Source organism: Alligator sinensis, unplaced genomic scaffold (assembly GCF_000455745.1).
Source record: "Alligator sinensis unplaced genomic scaffold, ASM45574v1 scaffold165_2, whole genome shotgun sequence".
NCBI classification, from domain to species: domain Eukaryota; kingdom Metazoa; phylum Chordata; order Crocodylia; family Alligatoridae; genus Alligator; species Alligator sinensis.
Genome location: NW_005841965.1, coordinates 832,391 through 847,518, shown reverse-complemented (window position 1 = coordinate 847,518; position 15,128 = coordinate 832,391). Strand labels below are relative to the sequence as shown.

Genomic DNA, 15,128 nt, shown 5'->3' with positions numbered 1-15,128 from the left:
CAGCCTCTAAAATTCAGGACTGTCCTGGCCAAACCAGGATGTATGATCAATCTTGTTTAGAGTGATGTGAAAAGAGTGGGAGTGAGGAATTAAATACAACAGGGGTAATCAACCCACAGCCTAGACCGGCCCCACAAAGCCAAGCTATCCAGCCCACAGCACTTCCAACAGGTTTGAAAAGTTGATGGCACAGGAGCAGTGGCAGCAATTGTTGCTGTCTTGCTGCCAAATTTCCAGACCTGTGGGAAACCCCATAGGCTAAATAGCATGCTAGATTGCTGTGTAGAGGTGGTCTGGGACTGATCTGGATACACCAAGCCCCACTCGAGGTGCTGTGGGGCCCAATCCTACAGCACAAGTCCCTGATCTGGCTCTGCTGGCCTAGTATGCAGGCTCGGATGTAGCCTGCAGACCTGGCCCCATGCCACTCATCTGGCCCACAGTACTAAAAGGTTGAGCACCACTGGAATAGAAAATGTGTTGTTCGAATTTGCATATTTACATTTCCATCAAAAAATGTCAAGGACCAAGTAATTCTTTCTACTTCTCATGCCTGTAGGACATCCACATAGAAGTGGTCTTGAGGAAAGGGCATAAAGAATTTTAGCATGAAGATGTTTGTGTGAGAAGCCAATTGAAAAAGAGCAGATATGATCACCTGCTGCTTCTCTGTTCTGCCACTATTCTCTATTTTGCCACCATGTATTAATAGGGCTAAGCTCTGTCATGAATATTGGTGGGAAGAGTCAAACATCCCATCATAGTACTAAATTCAAGAGTCAGTGCAACTTCAGAAAGAGTCCATTTACAATTCAGGTTCCATCTCTTGCCCATGCATGGTACAAAATTGATTGTATCTGGAAGTTTGAGGCACTCCAATTGCATACTCTCCTGAAAAAAGGAAACCTTTATATGAAGGGTACATCTGATGAAGTAAGTTGTTGCCTACAAAAGGTCATGCCTCTTTGAGCCAGTCTCTAAGGTGCTCTACTGCTCTAACTTCTGTAGGAAGGGCTTAATAAATTTGAAGTACAGCATTTTATCTGGGAACTGTAAGATGGCAGCAAATTAATTTTTATTTCTGAACATGTCATATGTGTTGTCACTCCCTCCAGAGCATCCTAGAACAGATTCTGAATGGGAAAACAGTTTTGCCTTGAAAATGTTCCTCTTCCAGTTTGTCAATTTAAACAGCTCTATCTTCTATATTGCTTTTTTCCTTGGCAGGTAAGTTATTTATGGCCATTAGGATAAACAGTAGGGGAGTAATGAATATAGAATCCTTGGCATTAGATATTTCCTTGGGGTAACACAATAAGTTGTTTGAGATCTCAGATGCAATAAAGTTCCTGGAGTGAAATCTGAACTCAGCGTTTTCAAATATATGAGAAAATAAAGCCCCTAGAATCTCTGCTGAAGAAACAACATAGAAAAAAAGTTTTTAAGATACTGCATACCATTTACTGTTGACAATGATGGTGATTATGAGCACTCAGAAACTCTGAAAACAGTCATTCAGTGGGTACCTAGACACAGAATTCTCTAATGTTCTGCTCAGGTATTAGAAAAGCACAAAATAGTGCTTTATCCCTTTTTGTTCATCTATCACTCAGTAGTTATCTTTCCTGTAAAACAAGTATAGACTATTGTCTGGTGGTTTTCATGCAGGATTGGGAATCTGGCCCTTGGCATTCTATATCTATAAGGCCTGTATTTGCTTCAGATTCGGCTGATTCAGGGGACAGAGATTCAATTTGGTGATTCTAATCACTGTCCCGAATCAGTTTGGTCAATCTGATTCAGAGGTTCAGCCGCTGCCAAATTGGCTGAATATCTGAATTGGACAGGCCCCATCCCCTGCCTGCTCCCCGAGCCCCATCAATGGCTGCCCCCCCCAGCCCCAACATCGGCTCTTTAAAAAAAAAAAAGCCCTAAACTCACCAGCTCCTGCCAGGTGTGGGGGGCAATCCCCATTGCCCCCAGTTGCCCCCTGCTGCCCTGTGCAGCATGGGGGGCTCTGCCGTAAACCCCCAGAGGCCCCAACAGCTACTGCAACATCTGGTGAGTGTGTGGGCTTTTTTTGTTTGTTTTTTTTAAAGAACCGGGAGCTGGTTCCAGGTGGGGCAGCCATGGGAGGGGCTGGGAGACTGAGCAGGGGAGCAGGGGATGGGGGCTTTATTTATTTATTAATCTTTTTAAAGAGCCAGGAGCTGCGGCTGGGTGGGGCAGCCATGGGGTGGGAGGGGCAGGGGGCACTCAGAGGGGCTGGGGGAGCAGGCAGGGGATGGGGCCTGGCAGGGGTTCCCTCATGGTCCCCTCCCCATTCCTCCAGTCCCCCCTCCCTCACCCCTACTTACCAGCACAGAGTCTGGGTCCAGCTCCCTGTGGCAGCAAGAGGGGACTGCCCAAATCTCCAAAGCTATTCAGAGAGCTTTGAATCAATTCAGACCTTTTTATTGGTCTCCTGATTCTATTCAGTTTTGGCGATTTGGCTGTTGAATCAGGCCAAATCTCCTCTTAACTGAATTGGTACCCAAAGCTTCGCACAGCCCGAATATCTATGCCTATCACTAATTCCTTATGTGTGAACTTGGACAAACCTGTTAACCCAGCTTCAGATCACCATCTTTAAATCGGATCTAAGAATACTTGCCAACCTTACAAGAATATTGGAAATACTAATTAATATCTATAAAGTATTTTCAGTTGCTTGTATGAAACAACTGAGTGTAATGATGCAGTTTCAATTAAAGATTAAATTTAAAGAAAATCTTTCTTTAATTTCATTGCTCACTGCTAAACATATTGAAAACCACAGGATCTATGGCAATCCTTTTTAGCTGTATCAGACACACACTTGCTCTCTCATCTCTACGCATTTGGGGTGAGACATAGGGCCTATACCATGTTTTGGGACTCTCAGGAGGTCTACTCCCATACATGCCTAGGCTTTTGTTCTGCACATTATGCAGGTCACCTGAAAAAAGTGAACCTTTGTCCTGGCTTGGATTTTGAAACACATTTTCTCCCCCTCTTCCCACTAGAAGTAGAAGCTGTTTGGATCCCAGAATTTAGTGAGGAACTTTTTATTGGAGTGTCATAGCAAGCAAGCTATTTCAATGAATATGCAGCAGTTTCAATAATTCCAAAGAGTCTTGAAATTTTCCCTAAGAAATAAATCTTATTTTTACAGATTTGCAGGCCGTCCAGGAAAGTACAACAAACTTTTTAACAGATGGAGACTGGAAGAGGTAAACAATCCCATTTTTCTGCCTCTGAACTTTTCATGTCCAGAAAAAAAACAATGAAATGTTTAGAAGTAATCCATTACAACTCTGAAGGATTTATTCTTCAATTGGAGAGTGGTGAGAAGAGATAAACCTTTGTTTATAGCAAAAGATGGGGAAACAGGACATACAGTTTCCTTTCTGAACTCAAAGCTATGCAGAGTAACTTTGGATGTAGCACTTACCTCTCTGTATATAAACTTCCCTATTTGTGAAGACGTACATTAGTAGTTTCCTTTCTTATGGGTACATTAAGAGTCCCAAATCATTCTTATCTGTGATGCATTTTGAGATTCTTGAATGGAAGGCACAAAGGAAATGCAGCCCATTTTTTGTTAACAGATTTCTAAATTTGCGCCAAAATGAAACTATTCGTTTAACCAAAGTGTACCAAGTTTCAAAGTTCAAACTATAGCTTACAGACCTTCTAAACAACTTCACCAATTTCAGTGAGGGCTGCGCTTACCATGACTTCTTTTTTTTAAGGTGCTTAAATGCAGTTTTTAGGAGCTGAACATTAGTGACCCAGGTCTGAAAAGTTGGCTTCAGTGCAGACAGTATACCTCAATTAAAATGCATATTTTGGCCAACTGACTAACTTAAGGCTTAAATAAACATCTGCCTTTCAGTCACTGATATAAATTCATCTTATCCTGTCAAAGACTGAGTTGTGCTCCATTCTTCCAAATGTTTCTTGCTCCATATGAAATGAATTGATGGCATTGTATAAAAGACAAGCATCTGTACCACAGATGTCAACTTTTTTGGCAACTTATCTCAAAAAAATTCAATGGGTATGGAGATATATCCATTCTATCACCTTTAGGATATGTTTGATTATATCAGGAGTATAATAACAGAAGAAATGGCTTAGCTTATGCTGCCATCCATCTGTGGTTAGTTAAATTCTAGGGATTTGTTAATCTGTTACTTTTCAGAAACATTAACATTTATTCTAAAGTTTTGTAAGTAAACCAAAAGAAAATTGTGCATCATAGTAAACTACAAAAACAGGAGCAGTTTGCCCTTGAAGTCAGTGGACAGAAGCTCAACAGAGTCAACCCTAAGAACTGAAGTAGTTCCCACATATGCAGACTGTGCATATACAAATAAAGGAATGCTTTAAGATATGCAACAAGCAACCTGTTTTTGCCCCCCTGTAGTGTCATCCTAGTGGCTGCTTGATTGACCTGTGCTTGCAAATGGGAGTTATCATGGTTTTAAAACAAATGTGGAACAACTTCATGGAACTAGGCTACCCGTAAGTATAGTTGTTGGTTCAGAGTATATGAAAATGTGATCATGACCTAAGCAAGAGTAGAGAAAAACAAGAAATGCCATTTTGCTTAGGTGTGAGTCAGTGATTACTTAATTGTAAGTCTTCATGAAAATAAGCAAGCCAAAATTGTCCCTAGAACTCATGAAACACATGTGCCTGAAAACAGGTTCGTGTTATAATCTGTGGAATTTATTTTTGCATTCTAGTCTGTGGTTTTTTAATATGTTATGCCAAGCAGCAAAGACTTGCTCTAAGCAGCACAAAAGTACAGTTTAGGAAAAATATGATAAAAGCCTGTGCCTTCCCCTGAAGGATAGATGCTATATTAAAAGAAAGAAAAATATAAATGGCCCAGTCTCTCTACAATAACTATTTCAAAGAGACCATCCTTCCGTGAAGAATTTTCCTCTTTCACTGTACCTCCGCATCATATGCTGTGAGTTTGTTATTCCCCAGTGTAACATTAACAGCCACTCAGCTATAAGCTTTCCTAGGGTATTTTTATCCATCTGAAGACTTTTACATTATTTAATTATCTTTCGCACATAATTTAAGCAGTCAAATTAGGCCAAAATTTTATACATCCCTCTTCAGGGAACTAGAAAAGTTGTCATTTTTTTTTCTATAAAAGAATAAATTTTATCAAAGGATAACTTACAGTTCTAGCCTTGAAACTCCATCCAAGAGTCTTTGTTTAGTATGTTTCAGCAACCTGATGAAAATGTGGGAGCTACAGCATTGCTACTAGACATGAAAAACTGCATTAAAAAATATACACAAGCTATTAGACTTCCTATGTTCCCAGCCCAGCAGTATCTTAATGTCTTTATCTACTAAATATTTTTAAACAAACTTCCTCCCTTCTTTATTTGTTTTTACACAAAGCAGTCATTTGATCATGCAGAAAAAACAATTATTTGCATGTAACATGATTGGGCAACTGAAGAGTAGAGAAGCTAACAATCAACTGAATTTGGAAAAGAATAATGGAAGATTAACAAACCTATGAAAGAGTACTTTCCAGCATCAGTCTGTTTTTGATTAAAAGTAGATTTTTTTCCTACCTGATGTATGTGTACAAGAAACATATAACTGAAAAAAAGAGAATCGTCCCTGATTTTCTCCACATTCACTGAATATTACCACTGTTGGAATAACACTTAGCACTTACATAACATTTTCAATCTGTGAAGCATTCTGTAGTTATTAATATTCAAGTTTCCCTAGTGAGAGGACTTCTGCATGGCAACATGAAGACAGATCACACTCCTTCCTTATATTTACAGTTTCGGCAAAACCTTGTGCAGCACAGACTCTTGCTGAAGGAGAAAATTATTCTTTGAATTGATTCTATGCTTGTATTTTTCTTAGGAAACAAGATATGCTATTCTGTGCAATGCTAGTGATGTTATATAATTCCTTAGATTGTGTTATTAAGAATAAAATAGTAAATTGTACACTTGATCTTCCCACCACCTCAGTAGCAATAAGTTTTGTTTTGTTTACTTTGTTTTTCTTTCCTTTTTCTTTTTCCTTTCCTTTTTCATAGATTTCATAGACATTAGGGCTGGAAGGGATATCATAAAATCATTGGGTCCAGCCCTCTGCCCAAGGGGCAGAAAGTCAGGTTTAAAGGATCGCAGCAAGATATGCATCCAAATGTTTCTTAAAAATACTTTAAAAATGTTTCCTTTCCTTTTCCTTTCCCTTTCCCTTTTGTTCTGCTGTGTGCAAGACACTTCTATAGACCATTTATGCAAATTCCATATTCTAAGAATCCAGAATAAAGCCTAATGCTTCACATAATCCTTTAATGATCCTTTAATGTAAGCCAAGATCCCTTAATGTAAAACAAGTTTCTTGAATGTCATCCTCAAGAAAATAATGAAATAATCTTTAGAAAGCATCCCAGTAGGCATGCATTCTTCAGTAGCTGGAACAGTTCAAAATATGATTCCAAGGTCAGTATAGGATGACACCAGCAAACACTGAAAATTCTTGATCAGGCATTGCTAGTGATGTCACAAGCTTTATAATCTGATTGTTTTACAAAGGTTACTACAAAACTGGTGGTCACGACGCAAGATCAAGAGAGGAGGGCAATTGCTGGAACATAAAATTTCTCTACCTCAGTGGGAGAAAGATTGGAATCTGCAGCCTATGAATCTCCATGGATTAATGGATGAGTACTTAGAGATGGGTGAGGACATTTAGAAGTTTCTCAAGGAAATCAGAAACACCATTTGTTACAAAGGTTTTATTTTTAAGACCTTTTTTTGTGTCCATTTTCTAATAATATGACCACTTTCCTAGTTTTACAGTTTGGCTTTACCACCATCTTTGTTGCTGCTTTTCCCCTGGCCCCTCTTCTGGCACTGCTTAACAACATTATAGAAATAAGGCTTGATGCATACAAGTTTGTTACACAATGGAGGAGACCTATGCCTGCAAGAGCAACAGATATAGGTAAGAGGATTGAGGATACTTCAGTCTCATTTGTATGGAGTGTGGCCTATAGCACTTCGGACACAGCCTGTGATCTCAGATATCTTGAAAACCGTAGCTGAATACTAAACTGAACATGACTCAGATTTTTTCTCAGGGAGTAACAATCATAGGTTTGGAAGGGACTTCAAGGTTATTCTAGTATAACCTCCTTCACAGAGGCAGGATTTGCTGTTTCTAAACTACCCCACACAAGAAAAAGAATATAAAGAGGATGTAATTTAATTATGTACTATGATAATGAATTGGGACAACTTAGAAACATATAAAGAAAATTTCCTTATTATTTTGCTTTTATTCTTCTTCATTTTTAGGCATCTGGTATGGAATCCTTGAAGGAATTGGAGTGCTGGCTGTCATCACCAATGCCTTTGTCATTGCTATTACTTCTGATTATATTCCACGTTTTGTCTATGCATACAAGTATGGCCCTTGTGCAGACCAAGGATACACACAGGAAAAGTAATTAAGACATTTTATACTTCTTTATTGACACTAACATTTATTGGAAGTGCATTTCCACCACTCTTCATCCTGTATTTGTCATATTTGATCAGTTATATGTTATCTGTTACATTGGTGCAAACTTGACCATATCAAAAAGTGTCAGAAATTAAAACTTAGTTTTCTAGCATAGTTTTCTAGTACATAGCAATATATAAGATTTAATTATATACCTTATTACATATTATGTATTATAATAGTATACATTTAATGCAATTATATAATCTATTATATATAATTCTAATTGTGTGTGTATATGATTCTAATCATATTATAAATCATTCTAATCAGCGTCCACCAAGCTATCTACTTCAAATAATGATTTTTATTTTAAATCCTAGCACCAAAGTGAAATGTGACAACTGTAGCTTAGTCATAAACTAAGGCAATGGAAAACTGAGAAACAAGCAAGCATGTTTAATGTCCTAATGCAGGGGTTTTCAACTGGGGGTACGTGTACCCCTGGGGGTACTTTGGAAGGCCCCAGGGGGTACACAGCAGCAGCGTGGAGAAGCCACCGGTACTTCCGGTTTCACTGCCCTCTCCTCCCGCACTCATCAACCAGCTGCCAGGGCACCCCCACTTCTCAATCGGCTGCCAGAAGTACCCCAACCAAAAAAAGGTTGAAAACCCCTGTCCTAATGTATGCCAGAATTCAAGAAAATACTATAATTTTTTTACTTATGGTTCGTATTATATATCTAAGTTTTATGGCAAGGCATTTTACTACATCTTTCAACATGCAATATTAATTTGTGCAATTAGATGAATTGTGTAATCTTGTAAACTTTTTCTTACTTTATTAACATGGGTCCACGCAAACCACTCTAAGGTTTCATTTAGTAACAATATTATTTCTGCTGTTCGGATTCACTATTTTGTGTTCAGTTTTGTTTTATCCCATCCCTGACTCATGGCAAAAAGCCAGTTAAGTTGTTAATTGGACCTAGCACCTTTCCACTAATCAGAGTGGTTGTGGTCTTTGCCTCAAGCACTCATTAAAATCACAACTAGTTTGAAAGTTATTTATTTTGGGTGGGAGCAGAAACAAAAAGCTAGTTCTATGCCATGTCAAAGTTCCAGCTGATAGTTTGTTTTAGTGTTATTTGGCTTTACAGATACACATTCACTAAGTGCATTTTCAGAACCCAAATTTGTAAATACGTATTAGTATTTTATTATGTCCTATTTCCTGTTTTATAGTTTAGCCTGCAGCTCTAAATGTGGTTGTCATTGGGTGCAACAGCAATAATAAATCCAACCTTGCTCCTGGAGTAAGACCTCATATTTTAACGCAGTAGGTCTCTCTCTCTCTCCTTCTTGGTGGGCAAAACTTTCTCTCCTCCTTTACAGTGCATTTTTTGGCTTTTCCATCACTCCAAGGATGCAGAGGATCAGGCTCTGGTCTCACTAGGTTTGATAAAACTCATAAACTGTATGTGGAATAGGTGCTTCTGGTGATGATAGCATACCCACTTCTTGTTTAATGTGACTTCTCACAAGTGAATAAGAATATATCTGGCCAATATTCACATCACTCACTTTCTATGCCATCACCAAAAAAGAGTTTATTTTAATGGTTAAAGTTTGCTTATTTAAAAATTATTTTTGCTTTAAAAGGGGGGTGGGAAATAACTGTTGATCAGGACAGACAGTGCTTCTGTATCCTTTCCTTGTCCTGAAGCTACCATTAATATGTATTTCCTCTTCTCACATAATCAAGTGCCACACCCAACCCACATTGAATTTAGTAGGAATTTTTCTGTAATCTACACTGGGAGCTGAATCATGCTTCACTGAAAATATGCCTTGGTTTGATTAATTTATGCAACATCCTTAGGCAGGAGGAGAAGGAGGCAAAAGGCATTGCTTTTTCACAGGTGTCTTTTCAGAACAACAAACTGATTTTCTGTGAGGATGACCACAAACTTTAAGCTTACAGGAATTATGATGATGGTATCTGATATGTGCATTGCAATGTCCTGGAAAAGTAGAATTTTGCCTATGAGTCTTTGAAAAAAATTACTTATAGTTCAGATGATAGCTCAGGAAGTATGGCTATATAAAAACCATGCTTTGAACTGGAGGGTAGATCTTCAGAATTATAGACTGGACTGGATCATAAATTATTATACATATACGGGCCTTGTCATAAATTATCAAAATATGTTACCATCAGTATGAAATTAATTGCTAGTCTCCATTGTATTTGTTGTAGATATTAGGCCAGAAGAGTCACAGTCTCTTTGACTTGATTGACAGTACTGGTGAGAAACTCTGCAAAAAGATTAAATTATATTCTCTGCAAGGAGATTCAATTTAGATGCTTGGCCAAGGTGCTGTGCAGAACTTTGCTTTGCTGCTGTCTGTCCTGTATGGATCGATAAACAATGAAATTCAGCGGCCAACTCCCTTGGGCATGAAAAGCTAATCTTAAAAAAGTGTGCATGGAATTTTATCCTTGAAACAATGACTTAACGTGATTCATTCAGTTGTGATCTTATGTACCTCTGAAATTTAAAGAATGTTTTGCTCTGATCAGCCACTGGCGGGGGAAAAAGTGATTTTGTGGGTGTACAGTAATACTGCACATGCCTGAGTCATGGCAGAAAGGGAATGAAGCATGGTTTGCTGTACTGTATGATAGGTAATCATTGTATGAAACACATACTGATAGTGTGGTGTCTTTTTTTCAGATGTTTAAAGGGATATGTAAATAGTAGTTTATCGGTATTTGATTTGAATGAACTTGAAATGGGATACTCAGGATATTGCAGGTATGTGATTGGAGGGAACCCTATTTATTACTGTGTTGGGGTGTTCTTGATTCTTTAAGAATATCTCATTTTAAACTGACAGTCCCTAACACATAATTAAGATACTCTCAAAGTTGTGTTTTGTTTTTTAAAGGAAACCATATTTGTTAGCATTTGCTTATGAGCCATTTATATACGATTTTAACCTCCTATACGGCAGGGTGGTGTGCTCTAGTGAATGAGAACACTGAACAGAGAGTTGGAAGATCTGGACATTGTTCTGTGCCTCTATGACCTAGTTTATACCTCTGTAAAATAAAGAGGTAGTGACTTCTTCATTTGTAAATTCCTTTGAGATCTATAGTTGCAAAGTGCTATGTTAAGAACATTGTTGTTGTCATTGTTAAGTTTCTAGGTTAAGTACAGTCCCAAGTCCTGTGGTTAGTGGCAGCAATGCATAAAGAATGAGTACAGGGTATGAAGTAGAAATGAACAATAAAGTCTGAAGAACGCAAATTTGTTTTTAACTGAATAAAGCTGTGAATGCTTTTGCAGCCAAACTGTGCAAGAGAAACTCTTCTGGTTCAACTGTCACTTGACACTTAGGCTAGTTGAGAAGTTTTGGACTTGAACAAAATAAAGCTAGGCTTTGTTTTGAACATTCTCTGAGGTTACTTTACCAGTTAAATTCTTTTAAATGAACTGTTGTGTTAATCACTGCATTGTTCAGTACTCATACCCTATGTAAATTATTTTCTTTCATTTCTATTTGATTGATTTTGAAGCAGGTGTATAGTTATTGTACATCCTCAAGCCTTGTTATTTAGACTGAACAAATGTTATTCCTCATTATTCAGTCATATTTTAAACTTCTCTTCCTTGCCTGCCATTTTGGTTTCCCTTCTTCTGGGGGTTACCTCTCTTGTGTTGTATTGTGCAGGATTTTGGAACGATCTTATCAGTGACTTTTCTTTCTTTCTTTTTTTCTTTCCATTACAGGTATCGGGATTACCGAGCACCACCATGGAGTTCAAACCCTTATGAATTCACCTTGCAGTTCTGGCATGTCCTTGCTGCACGACTGGCTTTCATCATAGTATTTGAGGTTAGTCATGGATTAGTAGAGATATGCTACTTTTCTACCAGCTTAAGATATCCTATGTTGGGTCAATGACTAAAGTACAGTTTAGACAAGGTGCTTATGCTTTAAGCTCTGTGAAGAGAAAAGAAAAGCTGGAAAATGCCAAATCTGGAAAAAGAAGGAATACATTGTTTACTGTTCATTAGCATCAATTTGTTAGTATCTCTGTAGCAAAATTAAGGTGCAGTCACACCATATGTTAATTTACCCATACAAACCAGGTTAAACTAACATGTGCTCAGGGGTGTGTGTGGGGGGGGCGGCATTTTAATTAGAGTGGTTCCCAGAGAGTTGCTCTAATTAAAATTCCACAGCATCATGTGTATTAAGGCCCCACATATTTAAAAATGGCTCATTTAATGGGGGCTTATACATATGACACTATGGCAGGGCTAAAAGGTTCTACTTAGAACGTGGACCAGACCCAATTAATCTAATTAGAACACATTGGAACACATGTATACTAGGGCTGTGCGAAATTTCACCAGGTGTTTTGTTGCAATGCTGTTTTGATTCGTTTCGAGCTCGAAACAGTGAAATTGAAATGAAATGAAAGGCTTCAAAACAGCCTCAAAATGAAATGAGGGCACTCAAAACATTTCAAGAGTTTCTAAACATTTCGAGTTTTAAAGCTGGGCTTGCTTGCAGGGAAACAGAAACTAAGGAGAGGGAGGGGGAAGAGGGGGGAAGGACTGCTCTGATATTGACATGTGCAGTTGGCTAGTGACTGTGATCTTTCCCTGAGATCCCTTCCAATCCCAGTGCTCTGGGGGAGGGTCGGAAAAACAACTGCACTTTAGCGCGCACACACACACACAATATCATATGTCACAAATTTTGCTTGTCAACAGCTTGATGTACAGTTTCCCAGAAACCCCTATATCTATGTCCTTGAAACTTGGCAGGCTTCATGGCCTGAGAAGGAGCTACGATCTCTTCAAGTTTCATCCAAATCAGGCAAGAAATGACAAAGTTATAGGCAGTTTTGTGCTTCCCCATTATAGCCTATGGGTAAAACGGCGAAACAGCGTTGAAACAGTAAAACAGTTTTGATGAAACGAAAAGGATCAGTGCTTTCAAAATGAAATGAAACTCAAAATGAAACACTGCCCCATCAAAATGGTGAAATGGAAGTCGAAACGAAATGGTGCTGTTTCGCACACCCCTAATGTATAGGCACCCAAAGGTTTTAATAGCAATGAAGATATAGAAGCACAGGCTTGAACATCTCCTGGCAGCCAGCATACAAACTCTGTAGCAGTCTGGGTGCATATCCTGTTCCTGCTTGGGCCAAGGTTTGTGTTTCCGTGTGGTTTTTTTTCTGCTGTTATTACCTACACTAGTTAGGTATGGTGTACCTTGTACACATATTCCTAGTTTTTATTCTAGGGAATTCATATTGTTCCTTATCTTTAGCATTCTACCAGGCTTTTCATGTGAAAGGGTCTCTAAAAATATGCACTGCAGTCTGTAGTTAGAGAATCCTGGTTTTGCTTGAGTAACCAACTTCAGGGTCATCATGATTTGGTCTTGAAGGGACAACTTAAGCATCCTTGAATTAATTATTTTTGTCCTTGTTTTCAGCACCTTGTTTTTGGAATAAAGTCTTTCATTGCCTACCTGATCCCAGACATGCCCAAAGACTTGTGTGACAGAATGAGAAGAGAGAAGTACTTAGTCCAGGAAATGATGTATGAGGCTGAATTAGAGCATTTGCAAAGGGAGAGGAAAAAGAACGGAAAACAGTATCACCATGAATGGCCTTAGCTGATACCATGCAGCAGCAAAAACATTATATGGAAACTGACTAATGCAGGTCTAAAATGAAGAAAGGATCTGGCAATAAGGGCCAAAATTCATAATGTGTATATATGCTGCTGCTGGGAAATATATCTGCAGGCTTTACTAGCAACTGGAAAATACATGCTTCCAATGAAGAAAATGGATAGCCATATGCATCAATTGGTCTATGGTCAATGTCAGGGAGTCGCTATTGGCTCAAGTGAAAGTACAATGGAAGATTGAGCATTTTGGACACACCAGTAAAAAAAAGTTACAATTATATTTTTCATGCTATTAATCAAGATATCCACTATGTAATGAAAATAGTCATTGTCTATAAAACTTTTACAGTAACAGCATGATGAAAAAAGAAATTACATTATATCCACTACTTCTACAGCTTTTGATTGCTCGGTTTAATTTGCCATGCTTCTGAAAAAGAAGTGTCGCCTATGTGTCCATAACTTGATATAAACTTGATATATATCCTTCAGGCTTATTGTTTTGTCAGGTTTGTCCTGGTCTCTTGCTGAGATTGTGGATGTGTTCCTGCCCTAAAAAGGTGGGTATGAGGCTATTTAATATTTACTATGCAGTTCAAGTTTTGCACATCATTTTGCAGGAATCATCTGTCTTTATAAATAAAACCAAAAATTCTAAATTCAAAAAATTACCCATTCATTGAAAAATGCACTGCATTGCCCATGTTTCGGCTTTGTTTGGAAATAAATGTGGCTATTTGAAGTCTTTCCATGTTGATATGCAAAAAAGTACCATCTCTGCATACTTCCAAAATAAATGAGCGATCATTTTCATGCTATAATGTAGCATGCAGATATATAATTGTGTCACTATTACTTTCTGTTTGATCTACCTGGACAGTAATTCTATGACTTCTCAAAATGTTGACTTGAAATGTCCTATTGCAGTGGAAATATATTTTTTTCAAGTATACACTTAACTATTTACAGTATGCAAACTTATGCAGATATATCAGTTATTCAGTATAACGTTGTGTCTTGCTTGTCCAGGGGAGAAACAGAGCACTTTATAAGAGTGCTGTCTCTGTTCTAGTAATGTGCACTCCTTATCTTGGGCTTAATAAATCCAAGCATGGAAATAAGATATCTATATATTACTGTTAGAATTAGATCTTCTTGATGCTTTCTTAAGATGAAAAAAATTGCAAAACCAACAAAGAGAAAAAAAAAATGTTCACATACAGAATTGAACTCCAGTTCTCACTTGCATATGGGATAGAGCAGTCTTACTTATGGTTATAATTAGGGTTATTTTAATGTGGAAGATTGTGTTTTATTATGAACATTTCATAATATGTGAAAAAAGAAGCACTAAACTAAAACAAGTGTGCAGGATTCACTTGTGAGAGAGTGGACGGGACCAAAACCATCCAGTTTCCTTTTTTTACAGTTTTAAAGCATGGTTATTATTTATGTCAGAGGAAAAGAATTAAAAATCAAAGAAAATTTGCTTCAGTTTTAAGATTCATGCTAATATGCAAGAAAGCACAGTAACTATAGCAAATACAAGCTCTACCATTAACCTTAAGGATAAAGCTGCAAATTGCTCATTAAGTGCAGACGTGAAGAGTTGAAATTTTCTTTCTCAGAATATCTTATTTAGCTTCAGTGAATGATTCCAGAATTTGTTTGCACAAATTAAAAATTCATCTTACGTTATTTCAAGTATCACTGAAAGAGGGAAAATGTGTATCGGAAAATTATTTTAATAGTCCAAAGTCCATTGAAATTGTTGAAAGGGCCCTTTTTGTTTTCAGTGGGTGCACGTTGTGTTCTCTGTTAATGAGAAATTACCACTTTTTTTACCACATTGTATGGGTTTCCATAACAGTG

General features: G+C 37.8%; 1 protein-coding gene across 1 annotated transcript in view; it reads left to right on the top strand.

Moving 5' to 3' along the window:
• The window catches only part of ANO3 (anoctamin 3), a 462,814-nt gene extending 449,575 nt beyond the window's left edge, over positions 1-13,239 (top strand). The window contains 9 exon segments of the mRNA XM_006020701.3: positions 1,116-1,227; positions 3,194-3,251; positions 4,451-4,548; positions 6,621-6,766; positions 6,880-7,032; positions 7,386-7,533; positions 10,272-10,352; positions 11,331-11,436; positions 13,057-13,239. Of these exon segments, the coding sequence (XP_006020763.1) occupies positions 1,116-1,227; positions 3,194-3,251; positions 4,451-4,548; positions 6,621-6,766; positions 6,880-7,032; positions 7,386-7,533; positions 10,272-10,352; positions 11,331-11,436; positions 13,057-13,239 (1,085 nt within the window).
• Positions 13,240-15,128: the final 1,889 nt, after the last annotated feature.